Raw genomic sequence first — 20,295 nt, forward strand, 5'->3', positions numbered from 1 at the left:
GTAAAACTTTGCCAAATTTGGGGATTTTGATTTCTTTTCAATTTGGCATGCGTTTTTTGTTGCTTCTGCAACAACGATCTGACCTGTTTTGTGTACCATGGGGGATCAGTACCATCACTTATTAATTTATGTGGTATATATCTCTAAATTGCTGTCGTTACTATCTTTTTGAAAACATTCCACAGCTATTCTACACTTACATGATCAGATCGGAAGGAGTGAAGACTGTCTCTTAAGCATTAAGAGCACTTTTATCAGCTTTTTTAAATAGATATACTTTGTGTTTCTTTTTGATGGTTGTAGGTGTTACGGTAGGGGAGAGTGGGGCAATCTGAACCACTGGGCACAATGAATCAGGTAGCATAATTTCAGTATAAGGTGGTAAATTATTTTTTTTCTCTGTGCATATGTTATCAGTACTGCTCTACCGACTGCCACTTGTTTTCTGCAGGATCTAGTTCCCGCCATTAGTGTTGTACTGGTGATATGTTAGTTTTGGGACCATGAAGTAATTTTTGGGGACATAGATAGATTGAATTTTGTTCAATCCTTTGTCACCAAATTTTAGAGAAAGTAAGTCATTGTAACAATATCAATACTGTATTTTAATGATATAGATCTTCGAATATTAACAATGTTCATACATAACCTTACATGAGCTTTGTTTGAAATATATACTGTTGGGGCACATTGAACCAAGCTCTCCCGGGGCACAACGAGACATGGTTCATTGTGTCCCAGAAATCTTTTAATTGTCCAATACAAGCACTCTGTACTTTGTTTCCTTAGCATGGGTAAAAACATATGTGTAGGAATTTAAGGCTTTTAAATTACAGTTGTTCAGCAGTCCTGTTTTATATTATCAGGTTTGAAGATGGTTCTTTTATACCGCAGGAAGACGGACAGAGATAAAACTGACCAAGATGCTATGCAAGAAGCTGTACAGGATGTTCTTAATAAGGGCATGGCAGTTCACCAAGCAGATAAATCTCATTTAATACCTTACCCAACTCTTCACTGATATGTTCAAGACATTAAATGTGGTTCCAGGGAAATATTGACACCAAACTATGACTATCGTAAGGTATTTTCTGTGGAGCAGGAGAAATAATTAGTGGAGTATTTGTTGCATTCTTCTAAGATATGCTTTGGTGTTGACACAAAAGCATGCAGGCGCTTAGCAAGTGAGCTTGCTTTGAAAAATGGTCTGAAATGTTCTGAGAGCTGGATGGAGGGAATGGCTGGTGTAGACTGGTTCTATGGGTTCATGAAACGAAATGCCAGTTAAAGTATCCGAACCCCAGAGGGCTCTATCTTATCCAAAGTAACGTCCTTTAATCAGTATACTGTTTCGAATTTCTTCAGAAACATGAAAGGCCTTTGCCGGAAATACCCTACTTTCACTGATGGTACAAGGGTTTTCAATCTGGATGGAACCAGTACCTCAACTGTACCAGATAGGCTTCCAAAGGTAGTGGCACAAATGGGAAGTAAACAGATTTCTCAAGCTACTAGTGGAGAACGTGGTGTCTTAGTGACCACCTGTTGCATAATCAGTGCAGGTTGTACTTTCCTGCCCCCAGCAATGATATCTCCTCGAGTACATTTTAAACAACATATGATAAGTAATGCACCAACAGGCATCCTGGGGTTAGCAACAAAGATTTGCTGGATGAATAGTGATCTTTTTGTGGATGCCATGAAACATTTCATCCACAAATCCAGTAGTAGCAAAGACAATCCCGCGCTTCTGATTGTAGACAATCATGAAAGCCATCTGTCAATTGAGGTAATAGATGTAGCAAAAGCCAACGGGGTGGTTATGCTAACTATACCCCCACAAACCTCAAACAAATGGTAGCCTATAGATGTAGGAGTGTTATCTTCATTCAAGGGAACTTATTATTCAGCATTCAAAACTCTACGCAGGAAAGGCGCTCCTCTCACTATTTATGATATAGCTGCATGTGTCAAAATTGCTCATGACAGATCAGTGAAACCCACTAACAAATGTTCTGCTTTCAAGAAATGTGGAATATTTCCATTTGATGAAGACATCTTCACTGACGAAGACCTTACGGTCAGCAAAGTAACAGTCAGGATTGTGGAGGCAAACAGAACAACTTCAGATGTTAATTCTCTCCAACATATCAAGGATGCACAATCTGCAGGGCAAGCCTCAGTAGATGTCAGCCAGTCACAAGATCTGCAGCAAGCAGGACCATCTGCAGTGCCTAACACCTAAACAGCTTTTCCTAATGGACTTTCTCCTGAAAAAATTCGAGGATTTCCAAAAGCAGAGGACAGAAAGAAGAGCAATAAATGTAAGAGAGGACGAAGTTTAATTGCAACTGATATAACAGAGAAATATTTGCTGAAAGCCACAAGACATCCCAATAAAAAGGCCAACTGGAAGCTTAATGAGCAGGAATCAGATGACTACATTAGTGAGGCGCATTATGAAGAGAACAATGCCAACGTGGATGTGTCTGGTAAATCCGAGTACAACTTTGAAGACCTGGAAAGATTACTAGAAACAGATGATTTCATTTTGACCAAATTTGAACTGAAAAACAAAACACTGGTTTACTATGTGGAGAAGATTTTGAAACTGAAGGATGACGCAGGAGACTATCAGGTATCATTTTTGAGAAAAAGTGAAAAAATAGGAGGAAAGTTCTATTTTCCTCTGGTAAAGGATGAAGCTTTTGTTCCAGATAGCAACATACTTTATGTCCTCCCACGACCTGCTACTGGTGGTGTGACAAAGAGACAAAAATCATATTTCAAATTTGGAATCAGCTTCGAGTCCATTGATGTTCGGTAATTCCAAAATAAGTAACATGATTGTGTGCCTACTGATTTAATTATATGATTCACATATGGAATATATGTACACATTATGTTTAAAGTATATTTACACTTACTTTGTATGCTAAATAGGTTCTTTCAATGAACCTGTTTAAAGTGGTTCATTGTACCCAACATGTGGGGCACAATGAACCATTTACCAAATTTTGTTCAAAGGCGTGCAGCTAAAAAACAATTAATGACAATGCAATCATATAAGGCCATTTGATACTTGAATGATTAAACTGTAACATCTGTAAATCACAACTCTGTAATAAAATTATTGGATGAGTAACACAGAGAAATATTTTTTATGGTTCAATATGGCCCACTCTCCCCTATTCAGCCTAGCAGCAACTGCCTTGTGGTAGCTAATCCCTGTATTTGTCACAATACTCACTATTTGTCCATGATTATTTGTTGCCAAAAGGTCAAGTATGCTTTTGCAACCATTTACACTTCAAATGGGCTCATGAACTAATTGTTCAAAATAATTTTCTAAGAAAGCATTCAGTACAATTTTGTATGATGTTTTACACCTGCTGCCGGCTTTAAATGTATAATTTTTCCAGCATATCGAGGGTAGATTAAAGTCACCACTGACTATTAACTGTATGAGCGGGGTACTTATTTGAAATGAGACTCAGGTTTTCTTTGAACTGTTTAGCAACTATATCTTCTGAGTCTGGGGGTCGGTAAAACTATCCAGTTAATAGTTTAGTCTGATTGTCAGGTATAACCTCTACCCATACTATTTCACACGAGCTATCTACTTCAATTTCGCTACAAGGCAAACTACCTCTGACAGCAATAAACACTCCACCACCAACTGTATTTAATCTATCCTTTCTGAACACTGTTAGATTGTTTGAAAAAAATTTTGATTGAACTTATTTCCAGCTTTAGCCAGCTCTCTGTACCTACAACTATTTGAGCTTCAGTGCTTTCTGTTAGGGCTTGGAGCTCTGGTTCTTTCCCAACACAGCTACAACAGTTTACAACTACAATACCAATCGTTTCTACAACTACCTTACTGTGTTTTACCCACCCACTTTTAGACTGACGTCCCTTCTGTGGTTCCCTGAGACCCTCTAACCTAAAAATACTGCCCAGTCCCTTCCACACAACCCCCGCTACCCGTGTAGCCGCCTCATGTGTGTAGTGGACTCCTGACCTATTAAGCAGAACCCAGAAACCCACCACCTGATGTCAAGGAATCTGCAGCCTACACAGTCACAGAACTGCCTGAGCCTCTGATTCAGACCCTCCACTCGGCTCTTCACCAAAGGACCACAGCTGATTCTATCGACAGTGCTGCAGATGGTGAGCTCCACCTTAATCTCGAAAGCAAGACTGGCAGTCTTTACCATTTCCACTAGCCGCCCGAAACCAGACAGAATCTGCTCCGATCCAAACCGACACACGTCATTGGTACCAACATGAGCCACCACCTGCAGTTGGCTAAACGCTTTACTCTTCATGGCATCTGGAAGCATCCTTTCCATATCCGGAATGACTCCCCCCCCCCCCTCCCCCCCCCCCCCCCTCCCCAGAATGCACGCGGAGTGCACACTGGCTTCCTTCCCCTCCTTGGCAGCTATGTTCCTAAGGGGCCACATTATGCGCCTAATGTTGAAGCTCCCAATTACCAGCAAACCCGCCCTCTGTGAATGGCCAGACCTTGCAGGCCAAGAATCTTCCTCTGGAACAGTGTGGACGACTGCAACCGGCTCAGAGACATCGTCAGCCACAGATAACGCCCGAAACCTGTTCGTCAATTCGTCAAATGAACTGGGGAGGCGATATGAACGGCCCCTCAGAAAGTTTTTCGCTGCCTGCCAGACTTTGGAATCATTTCCCACTTGGCCTCGGGTGAGGGGTCAACCTCAGTGCAGGCAGTACCTGGGGCGGCCACAGAAGTGGACCGATTGGAGGACATGTGGGACGTGCTCAATGTCCCTGGCATCCCTGCGTTCAATCACCAACAGTGACGCATCTTGGCAGCAGCCTCAAGCTGTGTGACGGAAGCCAAAGCAGCCTGGAGCTATTAGCTAAGGGTCACCAACTCAGCTCCCATCAGTACACAACAATCACAGTTCCTATCCATTACTGCAGGCGCTCCTGTTTGAAGCTCGTAAAAATATGTAACAAGCTAACGGTGTACTCGCCTTATTAGTAGCAGGAACTAGCTGATGGTCTAACATACTGGGCCTCCGGTTTCTGTGCTGCTGGTGACGCCACCATCACCAATTCTGCCTGAGCCTGTTGGCTTGTTGTCAACATCTCACCTGGCCATTGCTTCCCAACTGAGATCGTCAGCCTCCTGCCAACGTCTCACTGGCCCATCGCCTTCCAGCTGAGCCCATTGGTGCCCTGCCAGTATATCACCAGCCTGTTATTCATCAACCCCTGCACTTTCCACTGCTGGCTTGGCCACACCTCAGCCCATATGGCCACCTCCAAGTCACTGCAGCACCTATCTGCCTCCTGTGTTCACATATATTTCTCAGCACTCCTACACCTTCTACTTGTTCACACCTTCCATTTCCAGACTCTGTGCTAGTTGTGCTGCATTTTTAATACCTTCAAAGCACACAGCCTTTTTCCCTCAGTCCCAGGCTTATTCTGTCTGCTCTAAAGGCTTACCTATTGAAGTTCACATTGGCAGCTTCTCCCAGCTGCCAGCCTTGTTGGACTACCTGGTGTCATCCTACCGATGGTTGGTGCTGGTTGAGCCGCTCTTCCATCAGCCACTGATGCACATTGTCTCCAGGGCGCAGTCATCCTTGGTCATACCAAACAGCTTGCTCCCATCTGCCTGACACGCTGGACTGCCTTCCGTCCCACTGCCACACCATCATTGGCTGCCTTTCTGGCCCACCCTCCATCGGCCACCATTAGTAGAGTCTTGTCCACATCAGCTGCCCCTGCTCGACATTCTAAGTGTGCTGTTGCCTTAGAGGTCACGCCTGGCTCTCACTGAATCCTCACCAAGTTGCTTCCCGTAGCCCCATTTCTCCTTGCTTATATTTCTGGTTTTTTCTGCTGCAGAGATCACAGCATTGGCCGGGTACTTGCGTTTCGAGTACATGTGATGGTTTCAAGGAGAGGGTCCTACATCTCACATCCCACCCAAAGCTGTCCTACATTTCATGGCAACCCTTGCCGGCTAGTTGGCATTGTTGTGTCACAAGCAGCCGCCCTTGATCAAGAATTGCCTCCCATCAGCTGCCAACGCCTGACATAGGCTCCTCGACTTCTTCACACCAGAGCTATTTTGCATGCCATATCTTTGGGATGTGCCCTTACCTTCAGTCTCTAAGGCCCTGAGGTGGCCCACCATCCCTCCCTTAAGGGGAAGGAGGTATTGTGTCCATATGCAGTACCCTCTGGAAACTATGCTGTAGCGTAGCATTGTCAGAATGCTGGTGTGTGTCCACTCAGGTAAACATAAACATATTTATCGGCAGGCTTACAGGAAGCTCTGCAAAACATCGAGGCACTGATGTTGCCCCAGGCATCGCCACAATTGTTGAATTATTTTGCTACACCTATCGCATGCCACTTGGAAACACTCAGGTATGTAAATAACCAACTGCTCAATGCGTAGCCTCACAGAATGCATGTCCTCACTGGATTTAGCCTTTGTGTGTTCTTTGAGTTGACTAACCATTCACAAGGTGCATTCTGCACTCATCACTAACCACTGCCTTGTGGGACCCAGCATTTAAAGACACTGAGAAATTTCCTATTTTGTGATACAGAGTTACAGGTGGACCTATCACGCAGTGACTCATTTTCTGTGTGGGCAGGCTTGCACCTAACATGTTGTTGATGTTTAGCCTTCAGGATATATAAAAGCATTGCTCACTGCTGCCAGCGGAATGTCAATTACCGTATTTACTCGAATCTAAGCCGCACTCGAATCTAAGCCGCACCTGAAAAATACATGAAATCAAGGGAAAAAAAATTTCCTGAATCTAAGCTGCACCTGAAATTTGAGACTCGAAATTCAAGGGGAGAGAAAAGTTTTAGGCTGCACCTCCAAATCGAAACAAAGTTGGTCCATTGTAATATGAGACACAATTTAGATCGAATGAATGACTATACAGCTACAATAGTTTGGTTTGAGTCGTAAGCTTAGCAGTTAAGCTTTACCAGGTAGCCATTTATATGGGTACCCTTCCTTTTTCACGTGCTTCATCTCGTTTGAATCGATTGCTTATTTTGCTTTGATATGATAAGTGCCATTTTCTTTGTTATTGGTGTTTACGTCACTCTAAGCTGAAAATGCATTACTGTACTGTGTCATGCATTGTTTGTCGCATTCTGATAGAGCGTGTTTACGGCCTGTTGCCGCTGACGGCATGGCTTGCTTTTGTGCGCGCTACTGCTGCTTACAATTAAAAAGGAGAGGAAGCGTCTCATTAGCGAAACAATGGCAAGAGACTGTATTTGTTGTTACTTACACTGCTGCTTTCTTTGATAATGATCAACAAGAACCAAATAATAGACCGCGTATGATAGAAGATGTTCTGAACGAGAGTGTAGCAAAAATTTTTCTCCGTTTGAAAATCTTTGCAGGCGCCTCTTTAGTACATTACAATCTGCACAGGTATTAGAGTCATCTTAGATTTAAAAATATAGTCAGTTGCCGTGCTTCATTTCTGACTGTATCACTATTAGTCATAAGAATAATATGAATATAAACATGACATGATACGTATATTCTTCCGCGTTTGCTGTTGTCTCACTCTAGTTTCGTAGTTTATCAGACAGACAGGATTTAAATGAGATAGCAGCAAACACGAAAGAATACATGGCAAAATGTTTATATTCGTATTATTCTTATGGTGAAGAGAATACTGCATGTGATTCACAATTCATCAAGTTCCTATTAGCAATCATCTCTTCTCACAGGTAGGAAAAAAATATTCAGAATGTAGAATTGGCCATATTGACAAACATCCCAAACAGTCTTGCCAGTCGGATTTTCGTAGTACATTGAAATGCTGCTACATTCGAAGATGAACAAACAATACTGAATTTGTATTTACTTCGTTGGATAATGTATGAAAATGCAGTGGTCGAAACTCGGGGCGGAGAAAAAAAGTTCGTCTTCCACTTTTTTAATTTATTTACTGACGCAGAGGTTTTGGCGCCAGTATTTATCTTTGTGCCTACAAAGCATGCCTGTGTAGCGCTACACATATTCGACGGCAGAAGTTAGTTGTGGCGGCACCTACCAACGTTTTTCAGAACTTCCGCTTGCTTTCCACTCGATTCTAAAACGCAGGTGGTTTTTTCGATTACAAAAACCGGAAAAAAAGTGCGGCTTAAATTCGAGTAAATACGGTAAAGTGTGGTGTTCTATTGTGGTCAGGGACCAAAAAAATATGAATAACACATAGCAACTGGTATAGGTTCACAGCTCTCTCTCTCTCTATCTATCTATCTCTCTCTCTCTCTCTCTCTCTCTCTCTCTCTCTCTCTCTCTCTCTCTCTCTCTCTCTCTCTACCACCCCCCCCCCATTCCCCCTCCCCCTCCCCCCTCCTCCTGATGCTGACTTTCTTCCAAAGAGAATAAGAAAATCTCTCATGTGTGAAAATTTCCCTCATTTGGGAGGGAATCTGACTGTGTTGAACATTTCTGCAAACTGTTTTTGTGGAAATATCAATTTTTTAAAGTTCATTGAAACCTAATTCATTTGTACTGAATTGTTTGTTAGCACTAGTACAAATCCAATTAAAGGTATCTGCAGCTTTATCAGGTATACCAGGTGGATCCAGTGTGAGTGGGTACACATCAGTTGGGCTGTCCATTGTCAGCAACAAAATATACAACTCTGCTTGACCCATAGCTATCAGATTTCACAATCATCATCTAAGCATGCTGACATTGTCCTTATTCATTGCAATAGTGCATATTCTTTTAGTCCAAGCCTAGCACTTGTAGTGTCATTCACAACTTAATCTTTTGATCTATAAATTGAAACTCAATATTTGTAATTCTACTTGCATTTTATCTTAATTATATAGTGGTATTTTAAAAAAATGGAGGAGTTTGCAAATCTTTTCTATTTCATAATCCCTGTTTTCAAATCGTTTTTGAGATACACATCTAGAGCTCAGATTGAGTTATAACTCGGACACCACTGTTGAAAATAACACGTGTTTCATATGGGTTAGACAAATGGGGATGGTAGGATCTGCAAGATAGGATCTGATTTATGACCATATATTAAATCTATAAAGTTCAAAGTATCTGTTAACATTGTGCGTGCACAGTTCATTACATCTTAACGGCTATAAATGAAGGGCCAATACAGCACAAACTTCCATCACTATTGTTTAAAATGGGATTAAAGAGTTTGATGTAGCCAGATGACTGAAGTTTTAACTTCCAACAACATAAACTATAGATCATGTGGGATAAGTGACATCTTACATCTAGAATCAATATGAATGATGTCTGCATGCCAAAAAGGGGTGGCTGTGTTTATCCTAGAATGTGAAACATATGTTGGTCACAGTTAAACAGATTGTTGTCTTCTGCTTCTTGAAGACCCCCTTCTGTGCAGTAATAAGGACACAGTCAACACTGAAACACCCAGGAAGCTTTTGACTCAGCATTTCACCTTTGCTTATTATCAAATTTATGATCATATGGGATAACAAATGACATTTTTCAGGGCTTGAGGATTTCATGGGAGGACACAGCGCATTATCTTTGGGTGGGGGGGATTAACACCAGATGTAGAAGTAAATTTGGGAATGCCCTAGGGAAGTGTTTTGGTACCCTTGCTGTTCATGTTAATAGCCTTGCAGATGTTATTTATAATAACATCAGACATTTGGCAGATGATGGAGTTGCCTATAATGAAGCACTATCTGGAAGAGTCTACACAAATATTCAGTATGAAATGGGAAGAAACCCTTATAAGTATTGCAATTGAATGTACTCTCTTCCATGCAGTTCACTGTGGTGTACACAGTACAGATGTAGATGTAGAAGTGCCTGGTCTAAAATTAACACTTGAATCCATATGTTATGGACACATCACACATATACAGAAAATGAGTTCTTTTCTGTTCCTCTTTTCTTTCTTTGTGTGCAGATATTTTCAGACTGACTACCCCACTGTGATTCAGTCACTTTTTTTAGAAGATTCTTCATGGTAGAAACTATTGACTTGCAGTTCATGAAGTGTTTCTTCTAAAGAAAGGATCTGACAAGCCTCAATCGTAGGTATTTTGGAGATCACTGTATTAAAACTCGACTCCTGACCATACTACTTTTTACCTGTGAGTGTCTCCCTTGTCATTCAAATGAAAGATCTTGACAGACCTTCAAGAGGGCTTTTGAACACACTCTCCACTGATTCACAGCTTATGCTCTGGGTTATTAGAGTAAAAGCTTCGGTATACAATAAGAATCTAGTGCTCTAGGCTATAAGTTGTTCATTAGTATGTATATTGAATGCAACAGGAGCAGTCACACTTCGATGTGAAAGGCCATTTTTTCTATATTCTCCATTGACTGCACTGCCCTTGGAAATCAATGGAAAACCTGCTGTTGTGCAAGAGAGTGACAATGAATCTGATTAGCTTACAATCCTTGCTCGGGCTGTAGATCTGGACTAGGTGCAGCTGATAGTTACAGTGTTGACATATCAACAAATACTATTCTTGTTACCTTACAAACTTCAAAACTATTCTCTATGAACTGTGTTAGATTCAGCATTAGTCCTGTACAGCTTTTATCAGTGCATAATCCAGCAACTGGTAAAAGGTGATTTAAAATCAATCTTGCTCATAACTTATAAAATTGAAACAGTTGTGTGACAATTTTAAAATTTTTTGTATTGTTTCTATCTTTCCCGGATTTCAGCAGAGCAATCATTCAGCTCTTCTGTAACATCTTTATATCTGCTTATACTGTACTTATCTCTAATTTTTGTATGCTGAGTGCTGTTGTAAGGCCATTAGTAACCTGTTGCTCTTTCTTAGCATTTTTGGTTTTGTGGATTTGTGTCTACCTTCCCATTCAGTACTAGTTGACATGCTACATGATTGTCTACATCTACACCTACATCAACAGCTGCATAGGTACTCCACAGGCCACAATGAGGTGTGTGGTGGAGGGTACCCTGTACCACTACTTGTCATTTCCCCTGCTGTTTGACTTGTAAATAGAGTGAAGGAAAAACGACAGTCTGTACGTCTCTGAATGAGCCCTAATTTCTCATATCTCATATTCATGGTTCTTACACATGACGTATGTTAGTGGGAGTAGAATTGTTCAACAATCAGCTTCTAATGCCAATTCTCAATAATGTTTCCCATAAAGAACGCCGCCTTCCCTCCAGGGATTCCCATTTGAGTTCCCAAAGCATCTCCATAATACCTATGTTGTGTTCAAGCCTACTAGTAGCAAATCTAGCAGCCCTCCTCAAAATTGCTTCATTGTTTTCCTGCAGTCCGGCCTGGTAGGTTCTCAAACACTTGAGCAGTACTCGAGAATAGGTCACACCAGCATCCTATATACAGTCACCTTTACATGTGAACCACTCTTTCGTAAAATATTCCCAATGTGTGGCAGTCCTCCATGTGGGCCTCTTGCAGGCAGTCTGAGGTTCTCTGCCGGCTATGCATTGGTCACACATGGGCGACCCACGGCTACCTCCTGTGTCGTGAAGACCCACCTCAGTGCCGGTGCAGCGCCCAGCTGACAGTGGCCCATATATTGTTGAGCTGTCCTCCTCTGGCTGCCCTGCAACGGACTCTTCAGTTACCGGACTCATTATCATTAATTTTAGCAGACAACGCCTCATTGGCTCCTTTGGTTTTACTTTTTATTCATGAGGTTGGTCTTATCATTCGATCTAAGTTTTAACACCTGTCCTTTATACCTCTGTGTCCTCCACCCTAGTGGTTTTAGGCTGGAGGTTTTAATGTGGTGCAGAGTGGCTTTCTTATACTTTTAATTCTCGTGGTTCGCCAGCCACAGCCATCTGCTCTCTTATTATCCCTTCTACCTGTTTCTTGTGTCTCTCTGTGGTTTTCTTGTCCACTTTTGTCCATCTTAGTGTTTGTTGCCCTTCTGTCTTTCTTCCTACAGCACTCCTGACGATACCCTCGTCTCTGATGAACACTCGCAATCGAGGGCAATATTCTTTGAGACACTCACTTATCTCTGAACCTATTCCATATGCTCGTACCTTCGTTAACTGTCTGTGATGGGACACTGTGTTAAATGCTTTCCAGAAATCTAGAAATATGGAATCTGCCTGCTGCCCTTCATCCATAGTTCGCAGTATAGCATGTGAAAAGGGCAAGCTGAGTTTCGCTCGAGTCATGCTTTATAAAACCATGCTGATTTGTGGACATAAGCTGCTTAGCCTCAAGAAAGTTTATTATATTTGAACTGAGAATGTGTTCAAGGATTCTGCACCAAACAGAACTTATGAATTTTGGTCTGTAATTTTGTGGGTCCATTCTTTTACCTTTATTAGATAGTGGACCCACCTGCACTTTTTTCGGAGTTTCTTGGGACTTTGTGCTGGGCAAGAGATTCATGATAAATGCAAGCTAGGAAAGAGGCCAATGCCCTAGAGTACTCTTTGCAAAATCAAATTGGGTTTCCATCCAGACCTGTTGATTTATTTGTTTTCAAATCTTTAAGTTGATTCTCTATGCCGGGTATTCTTATTTCTATGTAGTCCATATGGCAGTCTGGATGCCTCCACTTATCAGAGCCCCCCCCCCCCCCCCCCCCCCCCCAGCAGATATACTGGATGAACATTGGCTTTCTTTCCTACCTTGAACACTATCTGCATAAAGGGCTCCATAACACTCTGAACATTGGAGCTCCCAATAACCAGTGAACCCCTTCCTCCATGTGCCTTCTTGGACCCTGCCCAAGGAGTGGCCACCTGTCCACTCACAAGATGAATGAGCGAGGCCAGGCTGCCAGTCTCCACATTGGCCCTCTACCTCGAGTGGCATGAATGCGTTACCACCTCACCTCTCACCCTACTGTGAGGGCAGATCCACCACATTATGTGCACTAGAAGCTGCTTCAGGAGCAGAGCCCATGGGCAAGACAAGTGACACCTGAGGTGTCCCATACGATGTGCCAGATTCTCTACAACAACTACTCCCAATGGCAGCAGCCTGAAGGTGACTGACCATAGCCAACGGCACATTCAGCTGTTCGCAAACAGCGGCCTGCTCCTTCTGTATCCACACACAGCATACACACATCCTACCCATCCTAGCAAGACTAACTGAAAAAGTGAACCATGAAAGCAAACAGTCCTAGAGATGCAACTTGCTACACTCCTGATGTGTCACCAATGGATGCTGATGTGTTAAAGAGCTACATAGCTGGATGTTCAGTGAACAACTATTTGCTGTAAAGACTGAATGAATTTACACTTAAAAACTGTGAGATTAACCCCTTAAAGAGGGACACACATGAAATTTAATAAATATCCTAAATGGAAAACACAAAAAAGGATAAACAATTAACTTGCTCCGTATCACAGTCGAGAGCTGGAGCCAGACTGGCTGGCTTACTAAATGAATGGACGGTTACTTTCAAAACAAAACAAAACAAATGGGCAACTAATGCACTACAGACTGATTGAATTTACACTTACAAAAATGTGAGATTAACTCTCTTAAACAGAGAAACATGCACGAAATTTAGTAAATGTACTACGTAGAAAACACAGAAAAGGATGAACACTTCTGCTGTGTAAATGCATTTGTGTCACAGCCAAGAGCTGGAGCCTGTCTATCATATTATGCTGTACCAAGGTGCTTATTGGATCATTGCTTTATGACTTGATGTCATTTGTGAACTTCAGTACTGTATGACCACAGTGACAGAAAATATCAAAGTAAATGGTTAGATATATTTACTTCATCAGTCTCGGTTACAAATTGTCATAAATGATTAATAGTTTTGATCACTACATGATTGTCTGCATATCTATAAATAAAAATACAAGATTGAAAGTATCTACTTGAATGAATGACATTAGTTGGAAATATTGAAAATAATTAGGATTCCGTGACTGAATCTGTAAAAACAGAACCCTTATAGGATTGCTTTATTGTCTGTCTGACTGTTAAGAATCCTTTTTCTCAGGAATGGGTAGACATAATAAGGGCAGATTTATGTCACATATTAATGTCTATGGATGCTTGACAGCATACAAATTTTAAGCTTCTAAGTCAATTCATAAAAAGATACAGCTATTTAGGTCACATATTTTGATACTCAAAAACTCATACATCAAAACCTGTAGGGTACTTTCCGTTGACCTAGAATCATGAAATTTGGTAAGGAGCAAGATTTAACAGTATGAGTAAAGGAAAAAATCTGTAATTGTTAATTTGTATTTATGTAACACAAAAAAGTATTTTTTTGTCCTTTATCATCTGTCTGTCCATTTGCCCATATGTTACAAGCCACTTTTCTCTTGAACAAGTTGGCATATCAGATTCAGATTTATATCACAGATTGAAGTCTGTAATCCCTTGGCAGTGTAAAACATTTAAGATCCTAAGTCAATTCAGTCAAAAGATTCAGCCATTTATGTAAAATATTTTGAAACTTGTGAAGTCACTCATCAAAACCTATAGGGTACTTCCTGTTGATGTAGAATTACAAAATTGGACAAGAAGCAAGGTTTCACAGAGCAAATAAAGTAAAAAAAATTGAAAATTATTAAATTATAATGATATCGCATAAAAATTCTTTTTGCCAGTAGAACCTACGTTGCATTCATCATCCATCAAAGGCCTAATACACTAACTTTACTACACGCAAACGTAAAATGCAGGATGAAGTCCTGTTTTAAAAAGTAAATAAAAATGTTTTACTAAATCTTCTATATCAATACATATAAACTGAAGCCCCTATCTGGTGCTTTTTGTATGTCCAGGCTAGTCTTAAGAACTAGTGTGGAGATTTTGATGTGGTCTTGGAATCCTCATGACCAGTATCTTGCCAGCATCTTTATCAAAAACAGGCGAAAACCATTGAGATTCTCAATTCCCAGGGTGGATGAACTATATAAATGTACATAATTAAGTTTGTATGGAATTCTGTGTGCGGTCCTGCTCGCATTTGGCCAATCTTTATATATTATTCTTGTCAGCCAGTTGGATTCATGAACTATTAACCAGATTGTGCCTTTCTCTCTCTCTCTCTCTCTCTCTCTCTCTCTCTCTCATGATGCCTGATTAATCGCAAGCTGTGAAAAGTCAAAAAAAATTTCATGTCATAATTTTAATGAAAACAATAATTGTAACAGCATTTTGTAATACTAGATGAACTTCAAGAAAGAGTTGTCATATGGTGATGTGAAACAACTATACTTCTGTATAAGTATATTCTTTGAGGTTGAACAAGACTGTCCAGTAAACTTAAAAACATGCACAACCACATTTAAAGTGTGATTTTAATAGACTAGTTTAATATTAAATAAAATTAAAAGTACTCAGTAATTTGTTCAATAATTATAGCAAGTTGAATTGTATTCACAAATCATAATTTGCATGTTCAACAGTGTGACTCCAGTACCTGGATCTGAAGCAGTGTGGTTCAGCCTGGATTGGAAGCTCCCATGTGTGCTGTTCTTCACTAACAGGAATCTACCCTCAGAGTTGGTGCCTCCACCTCTCAACCCATTGACAGCAGATGTCTTTAGGGAAGATGAAAGTCTGGCCAGAGGCTGTGGTCAACGCATGATCACATTCACACCACTTGGTACTAATGAAATGCTGGGAAGAGGTTTGTATTGTATGCACAAAATCCACCGAAGGCTGTTGGTGTGACACCAGAAAGTAAAAATGCTCCAATGAAGAAGACAGCTGTAATAGCTAGTTCTCTCAGTCAGGACTCACTCATTGATGCTACTAAAATACTTGTGTAATACAGAATGTGTTTACAACTTAAAATATGAAAGAAAATCTATTGTAAAATTCTCCTCATTTAAATGTAATGTATACTAAAATCTAAGTAACTGAGAAATGGGATTACTGTAGTCTGACCTGGCGTAGTTAACCAGTTAGTCCCATTTTTTTAATACAAAATAATTTTGGATATTGGGCAATGTAATTGTAAACTTTTAAAGCAACTAAATTGCCAATGTTTCGACTGACTTGCTGCGGTCCTCTTCAGGGTGGTTCATTGCTGTATACTGATGAATGTCTTCCTTTATATACTGTCATTTGGCTACCAACATCACATATCTGAGATGTTATTTGACAATTTGATGAGGTTGTTATGGACTGGGTGGGTGTTGGTACACTATCACCTGTACTACCCTGGTGGCTGATTCGAAGGCAATTCTAGTAGGTGATTGGTAGAATGCAGCATACCAGCTAGCTGTTGTCTGTGCCACTCTGGTAAGTAGGCCCTCTCTTGTTGCTGACTGGAAGGCAATAGCAAATTGGCAGCTTGAATCCAGAGGGTTGTGTTTCCTTGCAGCGAGACATTAAGGCTGCACTTCAATGGTGTGATCCAATACCCAAAATTATTGTCTCCAAAATGACACTGACCATGGAAGCGCACAAAAACTTATACAAGAGTATTTTTATCTTTTTATTTTGGCTTCCACCAATTTGACTATTTAAAAATGCTGGGAGAGTATCCGAATAAAGTTCGGCTGCTTTCCACACTTGATTTTAGTTGAGGCCGTGTGATACAATAAATATTTGTTCATATGAGGTGGAAGGGAAAAAGGATCTGTGCCACCCCTTCCCATATTTAAAGATAATCACACAAAAATACAAATTGGGATGAAAAAGTTTGATGGGTTGCTGTAGAAAATTACCATTTGTGTTAGCTCTCAATACTTATTATTAACTGACTTCTTTAAGGTAGACTTCATCCTCCTTAAAGAAGGGCTCTTAATTCCAAATTCCCTTTGTTGTTTCAAATACTAGATTTTTTTTTATTTTTTTTATTTTTTATCTGAAGAACCTGCAGTTTGTGGAAGGCAGATGACTTATTTAGCCTCGCAATCATGCTCTAACTTCTCAGGAGACCCTGCAGTTTGGAATCAGGAATTCTCAAACATTCCACTTAAAGCCATGGACAAACGCCAGTCTCTCAACACAAACAGAAACAAATAATTTCTGAATTTGAACATAATTCGTGCAGCCAAAGATTTCTGTTAGTTGCCAGGGGTTGAAAAATAGTGAATGTAGATAGTGTATCACCAGCCACAAATCCTCTCCCCCTTTTCCCTATCACTACGTATAAGGAACTGCTTTTTTTTAAACTTGATTTATCAATTGTTCAATCATTGGTGCCTTTAGAATGAACTTCTCAAAATAATTTATTGCCTCCAGATGTTATTGCAGTCCTTCAAAATTCTGTAGTGTTTAGAAATTGTTAAATGCCACCAGATTTTGTTGAGTTGGGTGAATTCCTGTATTGCAGAAAATGTGGTCCAAATCACACTTCCTCTGTGGAAAAATTTGTGGTGACACAAAATCGACTGCAGCCATAGGAAGTTTAGAATAAGATTTGTAAGTGATTTACACATATAGAAACTTTTTTCACAGTCTCAATCCCATTTCACTTGGAGAGAAATTACCAGTTTTTACCCTAAGCTCATCTTCAGATATGATTGTACCTGTACATAGCAACCCATGATATGTTCACAAAAATCTAACAAAAGTATCCACAGAATGACATTGCAGCTGGTGGTTGTATTTGAGAATAGATGGATAGCACACTGTATGAAGATAACCATACATTTGAAACTGGTAATAGTTGTGTAAATAAAAAAATTTGGGTGAAACCATGATTGTGAATTAAGTTCATGTGCAGTAAGTGACAATCACTGTTGCCCTGGCAGTTTACTTAAAATATCATTCATATGTGATGGAATGTTGTGTTAGTTGCCCAGTGTAGTGCTGGTATATAACCAGGCCAGTGACTACACAAGGGCAACTGCCAGTATCAGTCAAGATCAGAATATTGATAAGCATCACTGTTATTACACGTCGGCTCTTGATAATAACTGAATTGCATGATGAGATCTATTATGGTAAAATAACTGCAACTTGAGAATTTTGGTAGCAAGTCAGTGAATTAACGTGTTACCACCAACAGGCAGCACAATAACTGTAAGTTTGAAGTTGCAAAGGATGACACCTGATTTCATTTTAAATATGATTGACATAGCCAGTGAACTTCACAGAATCATTTCAATTGCTCCATGCAGTGATTAGTTCATCTTGCAGTGTCCATGGAAAGTAATGATGTTCCCTTCTTCAGTATGAAAGAGGGGATTTGGGGGAGGGGGGCGCATACAATTGACATTAGTCATCAAGAACTTGAAAAAAGAATGGCATCAGACAACTTGTTTTTGGAGTTCCTGATGGTAAATTCAGACATTATGAAGGCATAGAAACCAGACATTTGATTACCCCCTTCTGATATGTGACTAAACATGTGGACCATTTGCGTGACATTGTGCAATGATACTTTGACAATGGTCTTGTTGCAATCTGGAAAGAATTTGTTTACATATTCTAATAAAAGACAATGCTAGGGAGACAGAAACAGGCATGTTTCCAAATTGATCAAAATAACTAATATAACTCTGTTAACTTAGAACTATATTGGAATGTGTTAAATGATGAGCGATATGTAAATGATGAGTAATATACATACACATTGATAGTAGGCCCCCAGATATTATCTTTTGAAGCTGTAGTATTGAGCTCCATTTATTCCTATGTGAACCCGCCAACTCTCCCAATTTAGGTGGGAAACTACAAATTTTCCATGTTTTCTCCTGCCATCGGGTTATTCCACTATTTCTTCTGATCCCCCCCCCCCCCCCCCCCACTGGCTGGAAGTCCTTGGCTCAGAAGTCATTTTTAATCTGTATACATATCAAAGTTTATATTTTCCTTTCCCCCCCATACGCATTTTGTAGAATGTATACTCATATTGCCCAGTGGTATGCTGTTGTTTGGGATCATGTTTGTAAGTTGTCATTATGCTTAAGTGAAGTTGCTTATTATTCTGTGTTCTATTACAGGTATAAATCTTTAGAGTGGGTAGACATGAGTATTATTTTGTTACTTGAAGCTCTGAAAGGCTTTACTTTTGTGTAAGCAGTTGAATCAGTGTTTTGTTTTACATTATGTCAAAACATATAACTATTTTCTTGAAGCAATATTTGGAACAGTTTCTGTGCATTATCAGGTCTAGGGAAGTTCTGTTGTTTGCATTCTGTACTCTCTGCTGATGTGACATTTGTAGATCGGATGTTGGAAAAACCGATATTTCAAAAATATGTAAACAAAAATAGCAAAAAGAAATGTTAAATATGAATAACTATAAAAGTGAAAGTGACAAGGTGTTAAAGGTTTAATGCTTGTTTATATTGTTTATTATTGAACACAATTTGCCAATCAATTGTACTGGCCATGTGAGTCATCTGTTCAGAAAAGTGATCCCGTATAGAGGTACAGCAAAAAAATACAGCTGTGTAAGAACACAAACTGTCACAACTGTAGCAGAAATGGTGATCAAGGAAAACAAGAAATCATAGGAACTTTTAAAAAAATTGGCCATTTTCTGTTTCAACGGTCAGTAGTAAAATAGGAGAATTAAATTTATATCTTGTAGTTGTTGCAGTTTATAAGAAGATGGCCAAAAAATTGAAAGCAGCTTACTATCTCTCGCTAAGTTTAGGGAAATTAGAATGTCATATCTTGGCAATGCTGAATTTTGTTATTTTGCTTCCCTGTATTTCAGAAACAACCATAGCAATTGACATGAAACTTTTGTACGACATTACATGTAATGTTCTTAACGCACTCAAATAGAATAATTGCGTTCCAGCTACTGGTTTGGGAAATACAATTATTTAACTAAATGTATAAAATATTTTTTTAATTTTTGTACTTTCTCTTGAATAAGTTTAGTTGTACTTAACATAACGTTTTTATTTTAGTTCCAATATTAGAGAAGGAAAGTTGTAACTCACCATATAGCAGAGATGCTGAGTTGTGATAGGCACAACAAAAAGATTCACACAACTATAGCTTTCGGCCAGCAGCTGACAAAGGCCTTAATGGGCAAAAGCCATAATTCTGTGAATCTTTTTGTTGTGCCTATCGTGACTCAGCATCTCTGCTATATAGTGAGTAGCAACTTTCCTTCTCTCCTTAAATCGCTTCAGGCAAATGCCGGGATGGTTCCTTTGAAAGGGCACGGCCGATTTCCTTCCCCGTCCTTCCCTCACCCGAGCTTGCGCTCCGTCTCTAATGACCTCGTTGTCGACGGGACGTTAAACACTAATCTCCTCCTCCTCCTCTAATATTGTTACATTCCATCCTGGGTTTTCCATTGTTTGATTTTATTTTAGTTCAGTAGACTCAGTATCTGTGTCTTGTTGC

General features: G+C 40.0%; 1 protein-coding gene across 2 annotated transcripts in view; it reads left to right on the forward strand.

The window, feature by feature from the left end:
* The window catches only part of LOC124607454 (PAN2-PAN3 deadenylation complex catalytic subunit PAN2), a 322,573-nt gene that overhangs the window by 257,566 nt on the left and 44,712 nt on the right, over positions 1-20,295 (forward strand). For both annotated transcript variants that reach the window (XM_047139789.1, XM_047139788.1), the window contains exon 17: positions 15,435-15,658. In XM_047139789.1, the coding sequence (XP_046995745.1) occupies positions 15,435-15,658 (224 nt within the window). The remainder of the gene's footprint in view (positions 1-15,434; positions 15,659-20,295) is intronic.

Source organism: Schistocerca americana, chromosome 3 (assembly GCF_021461395.2).
Source record: "Schistocerca americana isolate TAMUIC-IGC-003095 chromosome 3, iqSchAmer2.1, whole genome shotgun sequence".
In the NCBI taxonomy this organism is placed as follows: Eukaryota; Metazoa; Arthropoda; class Insecta; order Orthoptera; family Acrididae; genus Schistocerca; species Schistocerca americana.